The 27564-nt window shown below is 38.2% G+C and overlaps 1 protein-coding gene across 1 annotated transcript in view; it reads left to right on the plus strand.

Moving 5' to 3' along the window:
- The window catches only part of LOC107040995 (lachesin), a 131105-nt gene that overhangs the window by 19937 nt on the left and 83604 nt on the right, over positions 1 to 27564 (plus strand). Inside the window, exon 2 of the mRNA XM_015261380.1 lies at positions 22465 to 22574. Coding sequence (XP_015116866.1) covers positions 22465 to 22574 — 110 coding nt within the window. The remainder of the gene's footprint in view (positions 1 to 22464; positions 22575 to 27564) is intronic.

The raw sequence follows: 27564 nt of genomic DNA on the forward strand, positions 1-27564 counted from the left end.
GGAGTTTGATTGCTTCGCAGACTGTGCATGATTAGGTAATATACCCTCCATGAGACGCGAATTCCTCGGGGATATTGAGATTGGAGATTGAGGGCTTGGACGTTGAGCTTTCCAAATCCTTCAGAGACATCGGGGATCCGAACTTTTCAATAGATTGTGATGGCCAAGATTCACTGGGGAAGAGGCAAAAAACGATAGGGACAAATCAAACTCTGCTTGGGGTATTTTCCCTTTTATTGACGATATTCTAAGGGATAAAATAACTCTGATGTGTAGAATCATTTGTTATAATTTATGTGTTTATTTACGTGATTGAGATTTTATTTCGTGAAATGAGATGAATTGAAGATTATTTCATTTACCTTAATTGTTTATTTGAATATTCCTTTCAATGAATCTAGTATTTATTAAAGCCGAAGATCCACTTTGTTGCAGTAAACATTGCAATTAATTAATTGCAAATAAGAAATCAATAATCATTCTATGCATAAGATCGACATCAACAGAGAACGATGAAATGTTGGAAATAGATCGGTTTTGGGGACTCGCATCCGGCATTCATGATGGAGATGACGATGTCATAACTGAGTGACGTCTCGAGGAACAGATTTTACTACTCGTTGTAGGATTCACCCAATTAATCAGACATTCATACTCTCATCTTTATTGAATGATTCCAATAAGACTATAAGTGAATTAATTACGAAAACCGAATTGGATGCCAATCAATTGAAATGCTTTTAAAATTAATGAACAAGATCGTCTGGAGAATGAGACAATTTTCTTCATCCGAGAGATGCGAGGAGAAAATTATTTGGTGAATTTCAACAACTTCTTGGTGAAATTTCACAACTAATTAATTAAAATTCAGAAAATATTCTTCAACTTCATTCCACAACCATTTGTTAAATTTGCGATAAATGTTCGTAAATTTTTTTGATGGATCAAATTTGAGAACAAATTGTAGATTATTGCGAAATTATTTTCTAGGCGAGACATTGATCGTTTGTCAAATTACAACTTCCCGTGAAGCTTTGAAAACTTCCCGTGAACTCCTTTGACTTTTTTTTCGTTGAAATGTCCCGTAATGTCGTTATTAAAAATTGAAAATTAATTAATTAGTTGTTAAATTTCAGCAAATGATTTTCTCCGTGTGGAAATATCCATTTCAATTCCTTTCGCGTCCGATCAAGATGGGTTCTCGAAAACATGCCAAACTCTCAAACCCTCAAGTTCAGCGATACAGAAATCACTTAGAAACCTTTATGATGAGATTCATAATGACACTCACCGGCAGCACTTCCCCCTGCAATTTCTCCAACAAACGAGACATATCAACGAGAGCTTTCTCGATCCGCGGGATGAATCTATCGGATCATAACCCCCTTAAGACTATACGTCCTCATTATGCCGGATAGAACGACCAAGCGGTCGTCCCCCACTAATAAATCTCGTTAATCCTATGTAATACTGAGCCCTATATATGCGGACAATATGGTGCGAAAAGACGCTGACACGCACCGTTGTGCACTACCCCATTGCCATTTATAAATCATATCCCCTTTATCACAGCTATGAGTAGCTTTGCGTGAAGACATGCTGCCCTCGTCGTCATTACTAATACGCCGTGATGTAAATGAGAGGGGGTGAAGGCGATGGGTATCGTATGGAGTTGAATGTCTTAGGCTCATTCATGAGATGGGGCCGAAGAAATTTCAGATAAAAGATCGTTATGAAAATTTAGCCGACGCTTAGGAATATTTTTCACATTCAGAGCTTTAAACTTAATGCAAAAATCGTTGAATTCGTTGAAGAACAGAAAAAATTATTATGAATAAAATAGTAAAATATTGTCAACTTTTTTGTACACTTCGTATACTGCATCCTGACTGCTCGCGATCCGTTCTTGGGAAATAATCCGACAAATATCCCACTTCAGCGTCAAAATTATTTGTTATTCAAACGATCATGTCATGTAATTTTAATAAATTTGCATGGAGAAAAATTAGCGAACATGTCAGGTAATTGTGGTACAAACTCGATTTTCAAAAAAAGTGCGAGATGAATAGTGAATTCTCCGTTGGCCCGGGAAAATTTACTAAATGTGAGGGTAATTTGCGCCGAAACTAAAATTTATCATGCACTCCATTAAAAATTATTCGAATGCGTTCCGTAAAATTTCCTTTCCATTCGTCCCCATGACTGTCAGATAGGAACAAAAAAAAATACCCTACCGATATAGAAAATTTTACTCTATGGGAAGATAATTTTTGCTTCCATAGATGTATTTTTTTACCGAACAAATCTTCAAATATCCTCCACAAACAGGTATTTTTTCATTGAGTTACATTTCACTGCACAATTACCTTATGTACAGTAAAGTTTATCACGATTTTCTATGTAATTTTGATTCAACTTTTCTCCCCATGTGAAAATAGGTAGAAAATCGTGAAAAAATTGATGCAATAGTTTCATTAATTTCCATTAAACATTCATATTCAAATGATTACAATTCCTCAGTGATGCAATTATAAATTATTCACAAAATAATATTTTTAAAGAGATGAACGCCAGTGCGATAAAAGTAGCATAATACATTAAAATATGAACAACGACATCAGATTTACGTCACAATATATTGAACACAGTTTATGCTTACGGTACACAAGAGATTGAAAATGTCACATTAGCATTCGAAATCCGCAGATAAGATCATGAACACGATAATGATGAATGAAATTTTGCGGCAGAGTTATGTTGAGCGCAGAACTCCTATTGGCAATGTCCAGTGTGTTGTGTTCTCTCGTGTACATGTCCAAGGATATAGGTCATATCATGTACCTGAGGGGAAGGGACGTTATTATCCCTTGGCAGAAGGCTGCAATGCATACTGAGCAGCTTTTCCCATTATGCGGTTACCACTCTTGCCTGTACATAGAATACCGGATTGCCGAGTCATAACGAATCTATCATCGTATCTGAGAGTATCGGAGGAATCTGGTGCTTTTCGCACCAATGCATTCAGTGATTCGTAATGGCTTCCATTGAATTATTCAATGGGAGGTATGGGAGGGCGAGGGTAATTGAAAAATTGGAGGTGTTCGTCTAATTGATTCGTTGTTCAGTATTAGTTTGTGGAGTGTACATTCATTTCTACACTGAGAGAAAAATTTCCTTATATGTAGAGGATATTTACTTGAGTCAAATCAATTATCTTCGAAGGTTTACATTTCGGAGTGATTTGGCTTCAAGGATACCGAGTAAATTCTCGGAATCACTTCACTACCACTTTATCACTTTATTTATCATTTCGTTCACAATTTTGGAAGTGCATAAAAAAATTACGAAAACAATAAATACTTGAAAATTGTAAATACTTGAACATTCTTGAGTACAATAAGTCTTTAACAATAATTCGGGGACAATTAAGCGCAGTGTTGAAAATTTTCCACTGAAATTTCTGGTAAGAGTCTTGGAAAATACTACGAAGTAACATTTCCACTGATATTTCAAGGAATTTTGTCACTGAAAATTCATAATTTCATGAAAAAAATCGTAGGAACTGTAAATTTCAGTTTAATTATTCCGAGGAAATTAAGGAAAAATCAGGAAAATTCAGAGAACTTTCCCTTAATTTCTAGATTCTTCTGAGTTTTATATTATTATATTATCTATTCGTTATAATCAACGAATAGATAAAGGCAGGGTGTGAACCCTGTTTCCCTCATTCCGTTTCCAAGGTGCACGTTTGATAACAATCTCTCCTCCCAACACTCTCCTCCGCTTCCTAGCAACTTCAAGCATGTCTGCGAAAACTTCTGAACTCTATTTTCTCTTAGTTTTTCCCAGTTATTTTTTTGGTCCCAAGTTCTGTTTAACCGTCAAAAAAAGAATTCCTCACTGTGCCTCATTCTACTTTTTCTGAGGAAAGATTTTTCTTTCATTGCTATCACTTCGCCTTCCGGGATTTTCAAATACCACCGCAGGGATAATGATCTTCTATCGTTCCGCCATCGTTGTGAACGAATTTAATTCAGGGCACGATATTTTTGGGGATTATTCGACCCGTTGATTATTTTTTCATGGATTTATTTATTCTTACGTTTACCGGATATGAGTGACAGTATTTTCCTGTCTATTACGGTGAGTTTTTTTATTTGCATTTCAGAACGGTGTGACCTTTTGACCGTTTTTGTATTGATTGCGGTCAGATTAAAAGTATTATTTTTTGTTATTGCGGCCGTCAAACAGCGCAGAATTTTTAGCAGAATTAATTTTTTTCTCTCAGTCTAGAATCGTGTGAAGGAAATTTTACGTTTTGTCAAATAAAAAAAATGTTGGACTGAAAAACATGAATTTTAAAAGTCATCCCCAATGCTTGAAAAATGAAGTTTGTCGCAGGAGATAAATCACGCTTATTATTAATGTTTCCGTAAAAAAACTATCTGAAATTGGATTAAAATTCACTGTTGCGGCAATCAATTGACAGCAAATTACTTCCTATTAATTATGAATTTCCCTTCGCGGAGGCAAGTCTACGCGCGATGGGATTCACAAAGTTGTTCGCAGAACAAAACGCTAGTGACAAAAGAAGGGAAGCGGCTTTTCCATGTTTGGAGAGCTTCTTACAAATTAGCTGTGAATATTCATGTCCCGGCGGAGGCGAAGCGGAGCAAAACCGCGTTTGGTGCTAAGCTTTCGCTCGCAGTCTGCATCCTTCCCTCGTCTTCCTCTCCATGTCAGTTCTACTTTTTTATCTATTCATCATATACATTGCCGTTCAAGGCATAATCCAGCCTCTGATCTCGTGATTACTCTTTTGATCTCCGTTTTTTTTTCATCTCAATTGGATCAGTTTGAGAGCGATGAAAACACGAATAGAACAGACTTCGGGGGGTCAAAGTAGAATGTTGGAAAAATAATTTTGTGGACTTCATTCATTTGTTCTTCCTCCTGAACATATTTTCAACAAGTGAATAGTGCACTAACTAAGAAAAATGGGTCTTTTGAATCAAATAAAAAGCTTTATCTGAAACTTTTTACTCATTTCAAGAATATTTTTGTTGCAACTGAATAAAATTGTTTACTTGTTTTAAGAAAAAGTTTTCAATTGTATTATACAAACAATTTATTCATTTCAAATAAATAGTTCTCTTATTTTAAGAAAATCATATTTTCATGTATTTTGTGAAAGAATTTCGAAAGTACAGCCTCTAATAAATATTGCATATTTTTCATACAATTTTAATTTAATTTTTAAAGGAATTTGTTGCGAGCAAGCTCGCAACAGGCCATTGCCCGAGGGCCTTCAGCCAGTGAATACATTTTTCATATAATTTCTTTTTCAAACTGAATATATAATATTAATTGAGTACGTTGATATATGAGTGTTTTTTTTTAACAGTAGATAATGATTGATACAAGGTTTTCATACAATTTTTTTTTTTCGAGTTTATCACCATCCCAAAGCGATAATAAAGTATTAGTATCAAATAACAGTTTATTAACGGTAAAAAAACCATTTACTTAATATAAGCAAAACTGAATAAAAATTTTGTGTTCAATTTGAGAAAAACTTTATTTGGTGCTATTTAAAAAAAAAAAACTTATTTATTTGATTGAAATAAGCTTTAGTTGATTCGAATAAATGATTTGTCTGGATTGTGAGCATTAACACAAATGAAGAAACATCCATCAAGAGAAAGAATCTACTCTCTCCAACAATTATACATTCTAAACGAATAATATTTCATCGAGGGGGATATTTACAAAAGCTTCCCCATCCTTCCGATTTTTAATCCCTCCGTGAATATACCCAATTAAGGTGATTCACCCCGCTGTTACGAGACAATAGCTATTATCACAAGCCCGATTATTAGATTCGCGGAGCAATAGTGGTGCTTAAGAGCCCGCAGGCAATATCGGATACCGCTCAGTATTAAACGAATTCAAATGTAGAATTTCTTTTCTCAATCGGTGATCACCCCTTGGGATAACAATTGCGGGAGAGTGAGACAGTGACAGAATGAGTGGGTGGGAGGGGTGAAAAGTAAAAACAGCGGGAATATATGCACGGGAGAATGCCATTTGCTGGCACGATGATAGCGGTGAAATGCCACTCGTGTGGAAATGTCTCGCTGACTCCTCTCAGATATTTCATTCTATTTTTTATTTTTAAACGGAATGGCTACGAAGGAGAATTGTGAAAGGGGTAATTTCAAGCGTATTACCGTCGTAAACCCACGCCGAGAATGGCCGCATGTGGTTAGGTATCACACCCTTGTTTCAGGGCTGGAAGGGATCACACGGGAATGCTCTTCATATTTTCGAAGCGCGGAGAAAAAAATTCGGATGAAAATATTTTCTAAAAGCAAATGGACATGGAAAAAAAATATAACTGAATTGAGCATATTTTATACATTTTATTTTATATTTTATACTCTAATGGGGGATGGCTGTGTCAATTCGAGGGTGATGAAGTGTAATATAAGGTTCAGACACTAAGTGTGAGAATATAAGGGTCAAAAAGTGGAGGGTAAAAAATGAGGGTCATATAAGGGCTAAAAACGGTGATGAAGCATAATATATGACTTATATTTAGACCCTCATTGCCTGAGGCCCACTTTTTTTACCCTATTTGACCCTGATGTTCTGACACTTAGTGTCTGACCTTCATATTAAACTTGAGAGGGCTTGCTACAACCCGGCCTGATACAAAAGAATTCTCTTCGAATTGAAATACCCATCTCCCAATTGAGTATAAAATATACTACAAGCTTTTTTTCTGTGAATGTAGATAGTGGGGCCATACAGCAGCCATTTGAAGCTTCCGAACGACAATGTTGTCATTTTTGTCACGTAGGATTTGCATTTTTTACGTGTGGCAATATAGTTCGTGCTCATTCAAATTTTAACAGTAATTTCTCGTGAAGTTTCCAAGTTATCGCCAAGTTTTTCAAATCATTCGCCCATGTTTGCAGGGGATGGATTTTTACTAGTTTTTTCTGCATGAAAAAATGTGCGATGCAATTAATATTCATTCGCCTGAAAGCTTCCGCTGGCAAAAAATTATTTGAAAGAGGAAATATCAAATAAAACGTTGACTACGTGTATTCACAGGTCAGCATCGTTAATCATCCCTCTGATGTTTCGCGCTGGCGCTTGTGAAACCTATTATGATAGTTATTCTTTTCATAACGACAGATGTGGTTGTACACAGTACAGTGTAATGTACGATGGACAGTCATGCCAACATATGCTGCTTGCATAATGGAATCTGGGTTATTCGATGGGCAGGTGACAAGCGTGTAAATTCACGCAATAATAGTATTACAGAATTGTCGGCATTTTCGACACTGCGCTGAATGCGTTTGATAATTGCTACTAAATTGTTTATGAAATCCCGATGTGTTTTTGAGTAGTGTAGGTTAAATGCGCGGTTAATTGTGCGCGAAATTGCCAAGGGAATATTCTTCGTTGAAAGAAGAAAACAGAATATAATTAGAACGAAATATGATTCTTAGTTTAAGCTCAACGAATTTCATATATTATTTCTATATATTTTTCATTGTGATGATATAGACAGTCCACTCCGTCACTTTTCATAAAGATTAATCAGTTACAGCAATATCAAATTGAATCGGATTTAGGTGAAAACTGGTTATGAAATTTCAAGTTTTAAGTGGAATTCACGGAAATTCGTGAGTTTTGAATGGGAGTGAGATGGAGATTTCCCAACTTGATTGAATTTTCAGTGGAACGTTAATATTCAGAAACAAAGTGACATGAATTTTCAATTTTTCCGCAACGATTTTCCGGGGGAGATTTATCCTCGAAGCGGGACTCAATGCAAAGGCCCGTTTGAAGGTTCATTCGACCGTACTCCTACTTCAGAATATCCTACTTCAATAGCCATTGAAGGAGCGCTCTAATTCCGCTATAATGATCTCAAAATATGCATTCGACTCTATAAAAAACCGATTCTCGAGGATTGAAAAGAATTCTCCCAACTATATTTTCCTTGGAAATGTGAAACTGTCTATTCGGGACATATAATTACCAAGGAATGTCTGAATTTTCAAAGTATTTAACCCGATGCCGAAGGGGTGAAATAGTTTCACCGAGTTGTGGGAGAATCGGGGTAAACTGAGCGGCAGAGGAAAACCACGTGTTAGCGCCATTACGTGTTCAGTTTGAATCAGCTCGGCTCATTCCCATGCCAGTTGGTTGAGTCAACCAGTAAATCGTTCAAACTCACGTAATATGACGATCATATCAATTCACACATTGGCAATAATTTAGTTGGAACTTCTCATCCTCCCCCAAAACAAATATTTCGCCGTTGTCTCAAGCTTTGACGAATTTATGCTCCACTGAGCACACGAAGTTGTCCAGTTAGTAGTGTTTGAGGTACATATTATATTTACCTGGAGCATCATTGAATTATCGGACTCATGTTGACAGGAATGAAGTCTTCGATGATGTGACAACAAGTTGATTACCTTATTAGCAGGAATTTCAGGTCAATTGGGGCCCATTTTATTATGCGCCGGAAACGTTAATGTCCGGAAAAAATATTCTATTTTTACTTCTGAATGGAGGCAGCATGAAAAAAACAGATCGTGGAATTTCATATTTCAGTGGAATTATTTCATAGAAACCAATAAAAATAAATAAAATCTGAATACTTAAAAAAATATACTGACATAAAAATAATACCGAATAAAAAAATACTGAATTTTCACGATTTGATTGAAAATTGAAGAAAATCGGGGGATTTTCGTCTTCCCACTAGCGAAAAATGTGAAATTCCCGTGAATTCCATTGAATTTTCGGATCAGGAGATGTCATGTGACCCCGAATACTACCCTCTGACTGGTCGAAGTCAGAATTAAGAATATAATTCATGAAATGCGATGTCATTATTATCCAACTGTCCATGAAATTTCCTTCTTTTTTCAACACTATTGTATTATTTGATTAAACCTTGAAATTTTCCTCCGAGTAACGACGGATCTAATTTCCAACGCGAATTTCCGAGCAGGGAGGAGGAGAATTTGCCGATTTCGCTGGGCAGTCAATTGGCGAGACATGGAGAAGACGACTCTCCTCTTCTCCCCACTTCACTCGACGTCACACAACTGGAATGACCACTTCCAATCCGGCGCTATTGCCCACAAACCGAGAGATCGATCTTCGTAATGAATTGTAGTGGGACCATTCAAGCCCAATATTGCTTCTCCAGGTTTGCAAGTTCCTCCAGGACTGTGCAATGAGGGAATGAGAGAGACCGGGCACGTTGATGCCAAACGCCGCAACACTAAAACACGCCATTCGATATCCTGAGATTTCTAGGGTTAAAGGGGAACTGGCGATTCAATAGGCACCGGAGGGAACGGCATTGTAGTAACGGAGACTTGTCGATGAGTCCAGCGGGGGTGTCTGCAGGAGGATTCTGTTGTCTTTTTCTCTTCACTCCTCTTTTTTTAGTTACAAGCGAGGGACAGGTGTTCTACATAATTGTGGGGCTGCTGAGGGGGACTTTCTTGACGGGGGATGTTCGTGGGAGATTTATTATTATCGAGTGCAAGTTCCGTGTGGAAGATGAAGGAAGCTATTTTTACATTCAAGAATATTGCACGGGGAACCAAATATTGTTGAATTAATTATGGGAAAGAGATTGATATAAGAACAGAATGAAGAATATTTTTTTTTAACATTAGAGGATGTCCAAGTATTTGTTGAGAGCGTCACAAATTCAACAGGAATGGACTGAATTTAAAAAAAAATTTCCGAAAGTTTAAACAATTCGCATTATTTATTTATTGTAATGGAATATTCATAAAAGAACAGGAATTTCTTGGAAAGTATAATTAAAGCAAAGCTGATCCATGAATTTAAAACAAATGTCAATGGAATTGGCGAATTTAATGATTACATGGAGATTTACAATAAATTCTTTAGTTCAGAGGAAATTATGAGGGATACACTTGAAGAAAAATTAAATTTTATGGAATGTTCTGTAGTAATTTTGAGAAGAAACTGACAGTTTCTATTGATTTTTTTTTGAAATAGTGAATTTTGAATGATGGAATTCCTTGAAATTTTAGTGAGACCACCAATTGATGGAAAGAAGAATTTCCAAGAAGAATACCAAAAATTTCAGCCAAAAATTGTCAACAGCATTTGGCTATTCTTAAGAATGAATATCTTTGACTCAAGATTTCTCTCCGCACGTGATTGAAGAAAATTCTACATTCACAGGAAATGAGAGAATCATTAATTCACTGCTTCCATTGTTGATCTCCCCCCAATGTCTAAATAATTTCATTCTCTCAGACAATTCGGTATAAAATTCTCAAAAATAGTCCTCATTATCTACCCAATTAATGGAATAAAAGCGCGAGCGCTCGATGTTAACCTCATTCACATCAGCAACCCAAGCTTTTGTACTATACAGCGAGCAATTCAGTTCAGAATTTCGCGTGAAGTTGAATGATAAAAGAATAAATTTGGGTCATCCGTTTCAGTGCCCACTGCGAAAGAAGGAAAGGCCTCATGAACATTCTCTTTATCATAATTCTCTGGTTACGAACATGACATTACATATATTTCATGTTTTCAATTCACAATATCGAAGGGATTATTCAAACTAGATTAAAGGAGATTGAAGTAGGTCAATGAAACTCCATTAATAAACAAATTTTCTCTCATAATGAAAACATGGCAACCACGCACAATCACATCACACAGATGATGATCCGGATATTCCCCTGATATATTCTAGAAATTACTATCAGATGAGTTTTGTCCGTCTGCCGTCAGTTTGAATATAGATTAGCCGTCGGAAATTGGCCCGCAATATCGCATTTCCCTCATTCACGTTCACCCGTTCTGTTTTCCGCCCGAGAAACCTTGCTGCCCACGCACATTGTTATTTTCCCTGTGACGAGAATGACTGAGCCATAATTCACGTGATCCATAAAGCATCGTAACAGTGCCTCACAGGGAGGCTAATTTATTTTATCTCGAGCTTTGACAACCCCCAATTGCAAAAGCAGAAACTCCAATTCCTGCAATTCCGTCGCTCGTTCAGCCCCATTAAATATTTTACGATTCACCATATTATCCTACCATCTCGGATTACATTTTGAATCGCCTCGCAATGACTTTTACGACGGTATAATCGAGTATAACGTTGAGCGCAGAGAAAAAAATTTACATTTTCTGGGATATGCCACTGATTTTCGGGAATTTATCCGTAATTTTTAACTTCCCGACCCGAAGGGAGGAAGTTATTGGGATGACGCCGACAATCGATGGGGAATTTCCATGATTTCTCCTCTAGAATCATCTTCTTACGTTTGTGTGTGTGGGTATTATATTTTTTCAATCGATTATTCGCAAAAAACGTGTGAAAAAAAGCAGAAAATGAGTTGTCTTTGAAAATTCACCAATTTTACCGAGGATAACGATGGAATTAATTTTTTTAGTACGATCGATACATCTACATGTAATTCGATTATGATTAAATTCTGAGTGAAGTCGTCTCAGCCGTTTTCTCGTTATCCGCATAGAAATTTCAAAATTAACGTTTTTTTTCCCTCAATAGAAAAATGGGAATTGGTCGGGAGTTTATTCGTTCGACCTGTAATGGGTCACACTCACTTCAACCTCCCGCAACGGGAGCGAGCGAAGCGAGCGACCAACAATCCAATCGAATTTTTCGGGATTCGTTGATCGTGAAATTCAGTGAGTACAAACCTCCAAAATTCAGTGATTTTGTAACCAAATTTCTACGGACATTATCACTAATTTTCAGAGTAATGTCACTGATTTTCAAGAACCTATCTCTAATTGTCGATCACCAAATCTGTCACCAGATTTCACTGTCCACTATCTCCAGCAATTGGCGATAGATTCCTGAAAATCAGTGACATGTTCCTGAAAATCCCGACTTTTTTCTCTCCGGGACATTGTCGAGCGACGAGAATTGAGGTAATGAGAATAACAGTTGAATCACGGGGAAGTGTCATTCGTCGAGGAAGCAGAGGTGATTCTTCACACGTATCGGGTGGCACCAACTGTAGTTGTGCCCGCAGGAGTCGCCCGGAGTCGTCCACCACCGCGAGTCCCCTCAGGATCCCAACGAGAGGCAAAAAATCCACTTTCACCCCCAATCGGCTTCCCTCTGCTCGTTTTTCCGCCTCCTTATTCGATTTTTTCATATGCTGCGTGGTCAGAATTTATGCGACACACCGTAGCAATCCCTACCACACAAAGATCGCGAAGTTCTCTCTCCTTCTTTCTCTCTCTATCTCCTTTTTTCTACTTCTCCTTTCATTTTTTCTCTCTACAATGCTGGTGGGACGTCGCGCGTATTCGGACAGAAATGAATAGAGCGCGCTCTGCCACCCGGGCCCCGCAGGTACTTTACAAATATGTGACCAGAAAACAAACTGAAAATCCGTTATCTCGCCGCGCGTCTCCGATTACCCTCCCGCCGCCCCATCCCACCCACTTTTCCTTTTTCCTTTCCCTCTGTCGCCTCGGTAGTTTCACCGGTAGAATTTTACTCTCACTCCTCCGAGTTTTCTCTCACCGTGTCCTCCCTCTATCCAATCCATCCAACTTGGTAGTTTTCTTTACCCTTCGACTCACTCCGAGGCCGCCAACCATCTCCTTTTCTTCCGTATCTCCCACTTTTTTTTCCTGTTATTTGCCGGAAAACTTTACCATCAATTTCTCACTGCAATACGTCGTCTGTTAATTAAACCAATTACGAAATTGTCATATTAATAATGCAGATGAGGAGAGAGGAAATTGATTAAACTTGAATGAAATAAGAACGATGTTGATGAATCTCTGTCCAAGGGCACATGCTAATTCTCTTAAATATTAGATTTCTCTGAATTTACAGGGAATTTCCTAAAAAATTCCTGGAATTCCAAGAATTTTAAAGAAATTGAAAAATTCTTTACTTGAATTTTCAGAGAAACTTGAACTTCCACTGACTACTTCCCCTTTAATCGAATTCAAAATTTTTTTCCGGAAAATTCAGTTAAATTTTTTCAACAGTGTAACAATGTGAATAATTGAAATGAAAAAAAAAACTATGTAAATCAACGAAAGAGAGTAAATTGAAAGTATTTGCATGAAAAAATTTACGTTCAAGTGAAAATGCAAATCCTCCTGATGTTATTTGCGCGCAGTATACAATAGCAATTCCACAATTAACGACACAACATAATCCCCACCCCCTCCACTCTCAACTTCATCCCCTCTTGGACGACGCAACGTCTCTCTTTCTCCCTCTCTCTCTTGCTCCGCGACGACTAGCCGACGATGCGCGACAAGTTCCAATAAATGTACCGAGCAATGCTCGTTTATACGAGCGATCGTAATTTTCGAAATGACACTGTTAGTGCGCTGCCACGCGTCAACATGCACTGAGAATTTCACGGCTGTAATGCAATTTAATAGCGTAACATTAATTTCATTCTTTCTCTCTTTCATTCCCCTGGGTTTCGCCTGTTCAGTCTCCTTTATCCCACCGACAGTATCTCTCCGTTTTTTTTGTTCTCTCGAATGCATGAGGAGAGCAGGAAAAGTGAAATGAGAATAACAGATTAATCCGTGAATTACGAGGATTTATTAGGCGCGTGTAATAATGCAGACATTGAGGATAAAAATATCCTCGTGGATGTGTGAAATCGAAGGGTGAAATGCCTACGCGACCTTTTGTGGACTATAAAAGGGTTGCTAGAGGAAACTGAAATCGATTAAACGCTGGGTTGTGTAGTGTCACGTCTAGGAGTGATTGACGCGCGTGTTTATACAACTATCGGGGGAATGCATGTGGTGGGGGAGGAGGCATCATATTGACGATCACTGGGTAAACGATAGAAAGGGAGTCGGGATTATAGTGTAGAGGGCGTAATGAAGTCGGTTGTTCTACGGCAAAAGTGCTTCGTAGGTAGCCCTGAGCTTTGTGCGTTGCCAGCATCTCCGGTAAGCAGATTTCCTCTGGACAGGCGTTGGTGTGGTGGAAGTAGAGTTCAAAACCAGAGTTATGACTACATTGTCCAGTGGAGTCTAGGACTCTCCCCTGCTTCAAAAATCATCCTTAGAAGCATTTGCACGCATTTGTCGACCCGCTCTTGCACTCGGGGCTCAAAAAACATTCATAAGTGAGATAAGTTTTCGGAGTAGAAGAGGTAAATCTAATTTTTGTCGTCCATTTTATGCTCGTTTTCAGATGCGAAACTTCTTGGAAACGTATTTCGCTAGAAATGAAACAAATGAAATAAATAATTTAATACTTGGACATTTATTATCAATCTTAAAGTGGGAGAAAATCATTAAAAAAAAATTAAGATTGTTTTCGCCATTTTGAAGTCCATTCTTTGCCCTCCAAATGAGATAGCCCCTCCATTACACCGTTATTTTTCCAGTTAATCAAGTCAATAATATATATTCTTCTGTTTCACAAAATTTATCCAAAACCCATTACGTTTAATTGTATAATAACATTTTGCGGGTTATCCTCTCTCCACTCGGTTTTTTCCATTCCAACTCTCTCCCAAAAAACACTATCATGTGATATACGTCGAGGTTATTTATATGGAACGCATGTGAAATTCCTTTGAGGGTTTATGGTGGCGGATGGCATTTTTCCAAACTCCATCAGGATGAAATGAAGTTAGATATTTCTTTTGATACTGGGCTTTATGGTACAGCAGCTGCACAGCACTGTGGACAACGGCATCACATCTGAACAACCAAATGCTATAACTCACAGATGATTAAATCACATTTTTCACGGTGAATGTTTAATGAATTAATTCCGGGGTAATTCAATTTCATTTGTTGAATAATTCAATTAATTTGGAAGGGTAATAACTTTGACGATACTGTCATCGTGACTGTTCAGGTAACGAGATAAATTCAATTCATGGACAAAAGGGGGATTGATGAATTTCATGAGGACCTGAAAGTAAGTTACTGAATTATTTTTTGTGGAATTAGAGTTTATTCAGCTCGGCATATGATGAAAAGGTTTATTCGAAGAACAAAATTTATATTTGTTGGAGTAAATATCCACATGATTTGAGTAATTTAATTATTTCTTACAAATAGGATTGATGAATTTGATAATGCAATGAGAGGTTATCACTGAATTATTTCCGATGGAGATAAATTTATATTCACTTTGCATATGATGAAGTAGCTATTATGTAAACGAGTAATTCCATGTGTGCCAATAAATCCTTAAATTTTAGTCCTGTCCGAAGCCCTGTAACAGATCCATGCGATTCAAACAAAAGAATAAGTTTTTTCTTTACAAAAATACGAGACACGACGTGACGCTACTTTTATTGAATCTACGGGATCCTGTTGTACTTTCTCCTTAGTAAAATAAGGCGCCAACAATGTTTGCGGTCCATGTCACTGTGAATATTCAGGTGACGTGAGGGATTCCATTCACTTCCAAAAATAGGATTTATGAATCTTGTGAGGACATCACTGAGTTTCCTTTTTATTGCTTTAGAGTGCATGGAGAAAATTATTTCGTGAAGTTCGCCAATTAATTGTTGAAATTGCCCAACTAGTTGTTGAAATTCATCATATAATTTTCTCCATGTGATGCAACCGAAATACGGTGGTTTTCGAGAGAAATGAGTCACCCACGAAATTTCCCAGCAAATGGATATTATTTCGAGCAACATCATTTTTTCCCCGCAAAAACACGAGAGAGGACGGTGTGATGCTACTTCTATTGAATTCACTGGATCCTTTTGTACCTTTCACTGGATAGAATAAGGTACAAGGTATCCTTTCTGATCCTTCAAAGACGCCTTGTGTTCTTTTTCACATGGCTGAATATTGTGCACTTACCATAGATTCTTGTATACGCATATAAACTGAAGAGTCTGAAACTTTCTCCCCTGAAACAAGAAAAGTCACGACCCAGCGTGTATTTTCTTATTTTTCAAGTAAGCCCCTCCACTTCCTTCAAAGGTGTGTATATATTTCCCAAGTGTACCGGGAGACACGTGCACACAAAGACGAGAGGCGCCGCTTTTGCAACCATAAAGTGGAGTTTCAGGTGACGTGGGAGGTAACGCTTGATTTTAAAAGAAGGTAGGCTCATGCCAGGAAGCGAGCGCGTGTTGCTACACTCATTTGAATACTTAGATTGAACGCGGGGGTGGGGGCGAGAGAGGAGACGCGGTGAAGTGTTGGGGGTGGGGTTAATCGTGCTTTCCCGGTAAATTTATGAGATTCAACTCGATAAGCCTGGGAAAATAAGAGCAAGTGTGCTGGCGCCTTGTGGAAGATCTAAGTGGGAGAAACGAAAAGAAGGAGCGACTGTTGAGAGAGAAGGGGAGGAGCAATGTCTCTGAGATGGTTAGCGTAGAGTAACTCAAGTGTACACTGTTAGAAAAAAATTAAATTTCATGGACAGTTGACTACTAATTTTCAGGGCAGTGACACTCAATGCGATTTAGGGGAAAAAATCATGAAATTTCAGGGTTCATTGGAAATTCAGTAAAATTCCAGAATTTTATGCAGCATAAAGACGAGAATTCCTTAATTTATTTGAATTTCCGATGTAATATGAATATTGGGGGCCAAATTACATTGAACTTTCAGTGAAATATGAAATTTCATATATAAAAATGATCTAGAAATTGGGATGTGGGAAATATTCCGCCTAATTCGAAACTTCCAGGAATTTTTTAACCTGCGAAACTTGATATATTCGTTTGTGTGCAACCAATTTATCGGGAACAACCCGACCATTTTGAAACTCTCGGGGTATTATATGGAAAAGGTAATCGCGGAGTGAAATTGCAATTCAATAAAAAACACATCTGTGAATGCGAAAAATTACTGCAGTGTTAAAAATTTTTCATCACGTTATAGTTGCATTCAAATTTCAAAGAACTTCGTCATCAAAAATTCCGAAAGTCATGGAAAAGTCAATAACTATAAATATCACTTCAATTATTCCCCGAAAACTGAATTGCCTTGAGTTAATTACAAATTTAGTGTAATTTAACCGGAAATTTTAGCTCAAAATTTTTAACAGTCTCAATAGCAAGATTAATGCATAAAAAACTGAAATAATTTTCGAAATCCCGTCTGTCGAACGGACTAGGAAAATCCTCGTAGCCTCATCCTCGCTGTTTTTCCCCTATCACTCTACCCCTACAATCGCCAATATAAATGTCCAGCAGTCGAAAAAAAAAATCGAAAGCCGGAGAAGAGCATTTTGCGATAAGAATATCGTGATCCAGCGATTCGCCCCAGTGATTCTTCATCTCCAAAAGTGTCGTTGACATTGAAATATCTCGAGGGAGAACAGTACACACGTGGCCCATTCGCACGACCCAGAGTGCATTCCCTGGCACGAGTGTCGGATGAAAATAAAAAGGTCACAATCGTTGGAAAAAAAATAGGACGAAAAAGAACATATCGGCGGGTGAGTTAGAGGGAGGAGGAGAAACGCATCGACGGAAAATACACCGGAGCGGTAATCCAGATAAAGTCTATATATCCAATGCCTTATCGGGGGATTTCGTTCGAATTCGAAAAGACTCACACTTTTCCCCATTACTTTTGGTGATTTTTCAGCTCCGTTGGTCGTGGCTCCATGCATTTCTGATGAAGATCGGCTTGCCCGTTACCGGCAACCGGCTACATTTCGGGTCTATGATAGTGATCGGGATTTAATGAAAATTCCGCTGGAAAACAATTCCTCGGCTTCTCAAGGCACTATCCACTGTATATGACTGAAACCCGTAGATTTCCCTGTTCTATTTTGCCTGAAATCCTTGTCGATACGAACCTGGACTGTCCGGTTGTGCGCTGAAAAAAACAAAATTTTTTAAAAGTACCTTTTGACCTCTATGAAGAAACTTGAGTCGGAAATTTTTGAAGAGCAAAATATCTTGCTCTGAGAAAAAAAAAACTTTCGTCCAGACATGTTGTACTTGTCCGAAAGATGAGGGTAATTCGTTTACAACAGGAATGTGTCTTCTCAATCCTCCCATGGGGTTTTTGCATAAACAAACGAAAAATGGCGACTTGACGCCATTTTTTATACGAATGTTCATCAAACTTTCCTCTCCGCGGATTCAACAGAATTGTGAGATGTGAGAATCGTCACAAATGAAACATCAAACTTCATTATCATCCCACCACTTTTCTCGTTTTACTTCTATTTTTTCACGTCAGATTTATACTCCCACATAAACTATAAATTTCACCATGAAAGTATACACAGAGAGCGATAAAAATTTGAAAAATGTGGTTTATAAAAATTTTAACGCACCAGAGAGGAAGATTCTCAGGAGCAAATGTGCGATAGTACAAGTCGAGTGGAGAAACATTGTCGCTCCATAAATAATAAATCTCGGGGGCGAGTGGTTAGGCCAAGTAGTCAGCAATTTTCCATGCCGGCACTCCGACAAAAAAGCTCACCGCCTTCGTCGTTCATCTCGTCGTTTTGCTCCAGAGCCTCTCGTCGTAGCCCCCTCTTGCGCCAGTCGTTCTCTCCTCCTCTTTGTCCGTTTATCTCTGTCTTTCTGCCATCGCTTTGCCAGCGCACCTCACGATTCCACTAGATACAGCTCATCCACCTTCCCTGCTTTGCTATCCGTACTGTCAAGTCACGTTTCAACGAGAAAATTCATTTAATGTTTCCGCACCAACTTGGAAAAGAAGCTTTTCTCTTTTCGCTCGTTTCTACGAGAGAAATCCTAATGGAACTCTCGACCTGCGGGTATTAACAGCTTTTCATCAATGATATTATCTTTCGAGAGGGATCAATTATCGATGTCTAACGCAATATTGGAATTCTTGAGGGTCAGGTACAACATATTTACTTCTTAACATTATGATGTCTTAGTTTTATTGAAAAGTTATGATGAAAAATAATTAACTTAAAATTAATATTTAAAAAATATATTATAATAATTAAAAATTGAAATTAATAATTGTGAGGTTCACTATAAATTAAGTAATGTGAGTAATATTTTCAGTTGAAAACCCTGTCAACTCGGGTTTTCAGTTGAAAAGTATAAAACTTTAGTATAAAACTTCAACTGCGTGAAATACACAGCAGTATGAAAATTCGGCTGCGTGAAACACACAAACTTCACGCATGCGTGGAGTGTATGGAGTGTACGGGAGTGATTCACGCAATGGTGCGAATAGTCACGGCCTTTTTTTTTCATTTTTCACTTTTTCCACATACTTTTGATAGTTCTGAATAGCTCGTCGCTTAAATAGTTGGAATCAACGTTCACCCGGCTAAAAAATTTGATTTTGGCGAAAATCCACTGACCCCGGGAAAAACGGAAAATCTGACCCTTTGAAAATTTGAAAAAAAAACTTTTTCAGTTTTCACTTTTTCCACATACTTTTGAGAGTTCTGAATAGCCCGTCGTTTAAATAGTTGGAATCAACACTCGCCCGTCTAAAAAATTCGATTTTGGCGAAAGTCGACTTTTTCTCTGGAAAAACAGAAAATCTGACTCTTTCGCTCGGCGTGAAAAAAAAAATTTATTTCGATTTTTTTTCCCCTTTTCTGTCACCTCCGAGGGTTTCATTGGCATCAGGGGGTCAATAAATACAGAATCAACGTTCACTGTTTTTTATTTAAACACCGCCTGCAAACGGGGAGATGAGGGTGGCTAAAATATATTCTGCAACCCTGTCTCCTCGTTGGCTACAAACTTCAACCCTCCGCATAGATGCCTTCCCCTTCACCCGCTCGTAAAATCACGCATTCTCGGTAGCATCGAGGACTTCTCAGGACCGAAAAGAACTGAGGATTCGAAAGGTCTCTGGAAAAGTACGTCGCACAACTGATTAGGACTTACCAGGTCCATCTAGGTCTGGAGAGATCTTGAAAGACCTGTGTACGTCCAATCAGAACCAAATCCTCGACTCGGGACATCTCTCTTCAGAATAATCACCAAAAAATTTCAAACAAGCTCCTTTCGACAACTTAATCAACGTTTTGGTTATTTCCTCCGAAATCTCTGATTTCTTCATTACAATTCACGTTATGGGAGTGACCGACAACGTCAATCACAAAAATATTGAATTCACAACAAATCATCTATGAAATAAATGACCATAAGTAGCTGTTCATTACACGACTAAAATTTGAAACAAACCCTAGTTATTTTCTCGCTCTCCCTAAAGGCATACCTGCACTTTGTTAAAGTAATTCCAAGACTTTCACATCGAAAGAGAATTCCCCAGTACCTCCCCGCCCTTCCGTCCGTCTGACATTACTTCCTGCCAAGTTGGTAGTCATTTCGATTCGCTCTAAGAGCCACCCCACCCGCTACTCCGCTCAACTCCGTAAGAACAGAATTTTTTATAAAATAACTTTCCCTAGCACGACAATGTCCTTACACCAGTTGCATCTCACATTGGAATGGAATAAGACCCGTCTTCTCGTTTCAAATTCCCATTATGGGCAACGAAGTGTGCGGTTTGCATGGGAAAAAATGTCATTTGCAGATATTTCCCCCAGTTAGCGTGCGTACACACCATTTGATTATATTTAAGCAATTCCGAGGTGCATTCTAAAAGAACAAAATCGATAACACAAAGAGATTACATCTCGTATTCAATAACTGAACTGTCACGTTACCTGTCGTGCCACTATAAGTCAGATTGCGTTATGTGCCCGCCCCAGAAATGTCTCCTCGATCGATGCATAACACCTGTGCAATATTTGTGATTAATATCCTACTCCTCGTCCAGCGGATTCTCATTTTTTTCACACTGATTTTTTTGCAGTACAGACTTTCATATTACCTAAACGATCGGTTACAAAAACCGCGGAAATTCGTGAAGAGAAAAAGAGTGGAAATAGTGAAGCCTTGGACATGGAGTTCTAATCGAAAAAGCTTTTGACTGGAGGACGGTTAATTCGGAATTGATGAGTTTCAACTCTGAAATTCATTGAGTGTTTCAATTAGTGATAACTTCATTAAGTGAATGACGTATCGTCGAAGCGATATTTAAAGTGATGGAGTTCGACCGATCATTTAAATGAATGCTCTCCATCACTATAATATGCCTTGCATTGGCATAATCAAATTGATCGGTATTCATCGGTAAAATTAATTGGAAATTCAGTGAAGAGGTGAAGCGGAATATTTTGAGTTCTATCGAAATATTATCGTAAAGAGATCATTTAATGGAAATGTCCTGGGATAAAAGTGAAGTGGGGCTCCATCAATTATAATCAATTACAAGGTAACTGTCCTCGAAAAAATTATTGACTTTAAATAAATTTCATTTCAATCTAATAAATGGGTTCATTCAATCAGGGTACTTTTATTGACGTCCACATCAATTTTTTATTTGCATTCGTATTTACATCAAATGAAATTCAAGTCTAATGAAATTGACACAGGGGTAATTTACCGAGAGCTGCAAAATTATCGGGGATACAATGGAAACTTGACACGATCGTTTGGTTGCAGGGAAGATTGAGGGAAATACCAGATGATTATTGTGAAAAATTATTGTGTAGCACCGAAAAAATTGTCATGCTACGCCAGAAAAATTACTGCGGGCACCATAATTTTTCTGGTGCTACACAATAATTTTTTCGAGCCTGCGGATTGTGACTCTTTCATGGTGCCTCGCACATGAATTTTTCTAGGAAATTTTTCTCTGTGTTGACGGTAAAAAAACAAATGTATCAATATGTAATAATTCTTCATTTGGAATTAATTAATTTTCGATTCCTCTTTAATCAGGACATTTTCATTGAAATAAATATTCGAGTTTATGCGAGTTTATGTGAGTTTATGTATTAACAATAGAAACATTGTTGAAATGAATAGAAAAGTTCTAAAATAAAATTATATTTATTTGAAATATGCCATTCCCCAGTGTGTGATTGAATTATTTCCATGAATAGGGGAGGGTATGGTAAAATGGACACTTTTGACTTTTTAAAAAATATTCATAACTCCGAAACAGATTTATCAATTGAGCTCAGTCTAAGCTCATCGCAAAGAGCAATCATTGTTTTTCAATTGAAAAATAAAATAATTCCATTTCATGAACACTTCAACGCGTCATGAATATTTCAAAAAAAGTCAAAAGTGTTCGTTTTACCCTGCCCTCCCCTATATTAAAACGCCAATTATCGACCCATCTAAATTTGTCAGTTCGATACTCCGGCTTATCTCAGTCAAATTACTGGCTATTTTCGCTCGACCTCAATTTTTAGTAACTCCAATAATGATGAGTGGCTTGTCACTTGTTCAATGATGTCCCATGTTCCATCAGCAATCAGAATCTATAGTATTAATGACCGGGAGATCTTCGCGATGAATTCAAATATCAAGAATTAATCAGTCGTTTTAATCAATCAAGTTGATGAGTTTCGAATAACCGTTTAATTCATTCTTCTTGCAGCAAGCACTTTACCCGAGCCAGAATTCGTCGAGGAGATTGGCAACAGGACTGTGCCAGCAGGACGGAACATAAAGTTGGCGTGCAGCGTCAAGGACTTGGGAAGTTACAAGGTGAGTGAAACGGTTTCCACGAAGTTGTTAGGTAAACTAACGCCGGTCATAACATGAAAAGGTTCCGTTGGGAAACGGTCAATTGGGGTGCAAGTTTAGCGAAGCCCTCAGCCATGCATGAGTCGATGACTGAAGGTGGAGTGAAAATGGTGGAGGGTCCGGCTGTGCCCGGCAACTACGAGTTTCAAAATAATAGAGACTGCACAAAAAACGATGAGTGTAAATTAAACGTTGCCTAGTGTGTTTTGCCTCTACTTGAGAGTACCCCGGAGATGAAATACCTAGAATGTGCTGATTAACTATTAACGAATCGCGGTTCTAGTGAGGAAGCCTCATCAACGTAGTATATCCAAAGTCCACGTAAGCCGTTCAATATAGTGAGGAAAAATAAAATTTAAATGCCAGAAAAAAAACTATTCATCATTGATGATTTCTTACATGAATACCAGCTTTGACGAGAGTAAAAAATTAGTCCATTAAATTCTCTCTACAATTATTTTTTTAAACAATAGTTGCTCGTTTAACTAGGGCATTCTGCACATTCGTGATTCCCAGAAACATAAATTATTTATCACGAAAGTTTGATACTGATGATGATTTTCGTATTCGGCATATCATTTTTAGTTATTTTTCTCGGATTTTTTTAGATTTTTCCTACATTTCAATCTTCTCTCTTATTTTGGCACTTCTAAATTAATTATTATTAATAATAATTTATCCATGTCAACTTTCCATACAAACGTGGAGAAATCATCGACTTTTCACATTCAATTTCTGGGGTTGTAACAATAACTTTTTCCCTCCGGGTCGGAAAGTTGAAAATACCTGGAGAATAAACGACAAATCGGTGAATTCCCTTCTTCGCGAGCTGTTAATGGACAGCGACGATGTATTTTACCCGACTCTCCCCTACCTCCATTTCGACTCCGAAGACTAAAGAGTTTATGCTTGGTTCGTTCTCTAATATTGCACCCCTCGGATGTTGGCGAAGGTCTACTGAGGTGCTTTTGATGAATTTTTTCTCTTTCATCCAGGGGTCTCATTAAAACGAGAATAAAAATGATGAGATAGTGGTTTTGGGGGTGTAGATCATCTCCCCCTCGTGAATACACTTCACAAATAATCCCAGAGATTGTTTAGTGGGTTGAATTTTTTATGGTGTGAGATAGTAGAGATTTGATAGACCTGCACGGAGAAAAATTATTGAACAAGTCAAGTAATCGTGGAGCAAACGCGATTTTCAAAAAGTGCGAGACAAATAGGGAATTTTTCTCCGTTGGCCCGGGAAAATTTACTGACCGTGAGGGGAAGTTGTGCCGAAACTATAAAATTTACTCTGCATTCCATCAAAAATTATCCCAGTGAACGTGAATGATTGCTGAATATTGCATATAATTTTTCTGTAACGCAGAATGATTTTTTACCGAACGCGTTCGATAAAATATCCTCCCAAAGAGGTATTTTTTTATTGAATTGCATTTCGCTCCACGAATACCTTTGGTACAGAAATATTTACCACGATTTCCTAGGCAATTTGTATCCAACGTTTCCCTCTGTGCGAATTTGGGTTGATTATATGGGAGGCATTCTATTTATTGGAGTTCACGAAACAATTAATCTACTGAACAATTAACCTAGTGAACATTTTCTGATTCTGATTAAACCCCGAAAAATTCTCAGAAAAATTCCGAGATTTATTCCAGCAATGTTAAAATATTAAATTATTCTCGGAAAAATCTTGAGATTCATTCCAGAGACGTTAAAAGACGTCAAAAATTATGGCTATGTCCGTCCAGCTCAATTACTCGTGTTTGTTCAAATACATAACAACTGTAGCAATTGACTTGAGATAAAATTCCTCACATTAGTATATTGTCACCCGAGCCGAAGCGCGAAGCGGGAGGGAAATGGCACTTTGCGCCCGCCGGGGCGAAAAATATATTCCTACACTTTATAGAACGTGCAAGCAGTAACGTTATTTTAAAGCCATTGAAAAATTCCAAAACAAATCCAAGTGGACTTGTAAATATAATACGTCCCTCACAAAATATTCATAGATATATTTCTCTTGATGCCCGACATAAACTTATCCGTAAGAAATCGCACCGTAATACCAACATAGAAAAGAGTCAGAACTCGTCTCAAGATTTCAGTACTCTACAGCATGAATTCCCAGGGACTCAAAAGATCGTAGTTATGGAGAAAAGAACATGAAAAAAAAAGTTGTAAAACCACCGTGTTGGACAGGGAGATTGAATTGGCATAGACCTGGAGTTCAGCCAACCTCTTGCAACCCCCCATTCTCAATTGACGTCGAGGGTAGACCGTCGTTGCCGAATCTTCAACTTTCCATCTGAAATCATGGAAACTCAACTTTTTCATCCGTCTCGCACCTCCAATACTCGGACATTCCTGCAGATTCTTCGATTCAATGTATCCATTCGTTCGAAAACCGTCGGGTGATTGACACTGGAGCGATAAAGGGAAGACCCAATGCTCATTCATGATAACCTTTATGACGACTTTGAAATGTTCAATCGGATATTAGAAGTTGGTGGTGGAGGGAAAACGATTTCTCTCCTCGGTATTCTCTGTCGATAGATCCGAGGATATGGGGAGACGAAAGTGCCAAAACGGAGAGTACGGGTGGGGGTAGAGGAGAGTAAAGGGGATGGCTTGATATTGCAGCAGGAGTATCGTCTCGCCTTCTCACCTCGCAGTCGTGGAGTCGGGGGTCTTTGACCGGGTCTTCAACGACCCACTGGGGGATTGGTCGAGAGTGCTAAACATGCACTTAACTCTCGTCTTTTACTACCGCAAGATCAACACTGTCACCTTGAATGCGGTCCCGTCTCGGAAACATCGGGAATTGTCGACAGCGACATCCGTATTTTTTTTATGTTGAGGGATTAACTCTTCAGTGAATCACTTACATCACTGGGTATATATGCAAGTCGATTTTCCCCCCGGAAAAATCCAAGATCTGACACTTTGGGTCCAGGTGAAAATTTTTTTTTCTATTTTTGACTTTTTCCAAATACTTTTGAGGGTTCTGGAGAGCTCGTCGCGTGAAACATCGCAATCAACTTTCACTCAGTGAAAAAATTCGATTTTGACGAAAGTCGACTTTCCCCCTGAGAAAATCCAAGATCTGACACTTTGGGTCCAGGTGAAATTTTTTTTTTCTATTTTTGACTTTTTCCAAATACTTTTGAGGGTTCTGGAGAGCTCGTCGCGTGAAACATCAGAACCAACTTTCACTCAGTGAAAAAATTCGATTTTGACGAAAGTCGATTTTCCCCCCGAAAAAATCCAAGATCTGACACTTTGGGTCCAGGTGAAAATTTTTTTTTCTATTTTTGACTTTTTCCAAATAATTTTGAGGGTTCTGGATAGCTCGTCGCGTGAAACATCAGAATCAACTTTCACTCAGTGAAAAAATTCGATTTTGACGAAAGTCGACTTTCCCCCCGGAAAAATCTGAGATCTGACACTTTGGCCCCGGATGACAAGAAAAATGATGAACAAATTATTCTATGGCGCAGACAATTTGCTTACGACTTCATGCAATAGATCCTGCACTCGCCTCCGCCATGATTCCTCCTCTCAATTCCTCCCTCTACTTCGAAAGTCAAAAGAGACTCCGGCAAAACGTCCCTACCTGAAATGTAAATCGTGCGTCGCGAGAGTGGAAGCTTTTTGGTAGTTGGACGAAGAGAGAAAAAGGAGAGATGAAACGCCTTTGCTCGCTGGTAACTCGATTGGTGGAGCTGGACATACAGAAGGGGATTTCTCGATTTACCGGTATTATTCTGATACCGTAGGACTGGACTCGGGGCTCCGTAACGTCCGGAGATTGCCTCCTTCTCTACCTTTTTCCTCATTCCGCTGTGTGACGGGGTCGATATGCCCGATGGAATACGAGAGGTGGATAACCGCGATATGGCGCGGATGGTAAAATATATGTCAGCCCCAATATATCCAATTATTCATGTCACTTTCTTTTGTCACAGAAATGAAGATCAGATTCAGATCTTGATACTTAACTTTGATTCTCAAATTTAATTCTATGAGCGGATTTAACCTCATGGATTGGAAAAATTGTGGTAAGGACGTAATGATGACGAAATACACTTAAGAAATCAATATTTTTTACTGTCAGAAAAAAAATCCCCACCAATTAATTCATCCGAGATATTCATAAAACTTTGGTCTTCCCGTTTTCTTCATCCGAGATATTCATAAAACTTTGGTCTTCCCGTTTTCTTCATCCGAAATATTCATAAAACTTTGGTCTCACCGTTTCGAAATTGTTCCCACGAATCTGTCTAGCAAGGCAGACCCTATCCACCAGTGGTTCGTTATCTCCAATTCTTTGTTGGTCAGACGAGAATGGCTAATGAACTGAGGGGGTGGCTTTTAGGATGGGGTAAGGGGATAGGTGAGGTTGTGTTATTAAGATGTTTCTCACAGACCAGGAACGGAGCAGACTGAGGCCGCAGCGGCGAAAAGTAAAGAGCATGAACTACCCTACGGATAAAATATAACTTATTCATTTGGCGGGAGCCTTAGAACTTGATGGAAATATTCACAATGATAGTGTCTTCGGCGAGTTGGGGCAACCTCAGTTCCGCATTGCTTGGATGGTCCATACGGAGAAAAGTATCCACTCTGAGAAAAAAAATTTAATATCTGAAACATATTTACTTGAGTCAAGTAATTTTTCTCACCTCACGTGGCTCGGGAAAGGTTTAAACCTACTAATTTTCAGGACAGTAACACTGAATGCGATTTATGGGAAAAAAATCATGAAATTTCAGGTTCCACTGAAAATTCAGTAAAATTCCAGAATTTTAAGTAGCACAAAGACGAGAATTCGTTAATTTCTTTGAATTTGCAATTTAATATGCAATATTCAGTGTCAAATTACGTTAAAATTTCAGTGAAATCTGACATTTTATGATTTTTCCCCTTAAATCGCATTAAGTAT

This window comes from Diachasma alloeum, unplaced genomic scaffold, assembly GCF_001412515.2.
Source record: "Diachasma alloeum isolate Michigan unplaced genomic scaffold, Dall2.0 Dall_scaffold_00176, whole genome shotgun sequence".
Classification (NCBI taxonomy): Eukaryota; Metazoa; Arthropoda; class Insecta; order Hymenoptera; family Braconidae; genus Diachasma; species Diachasma alloeum.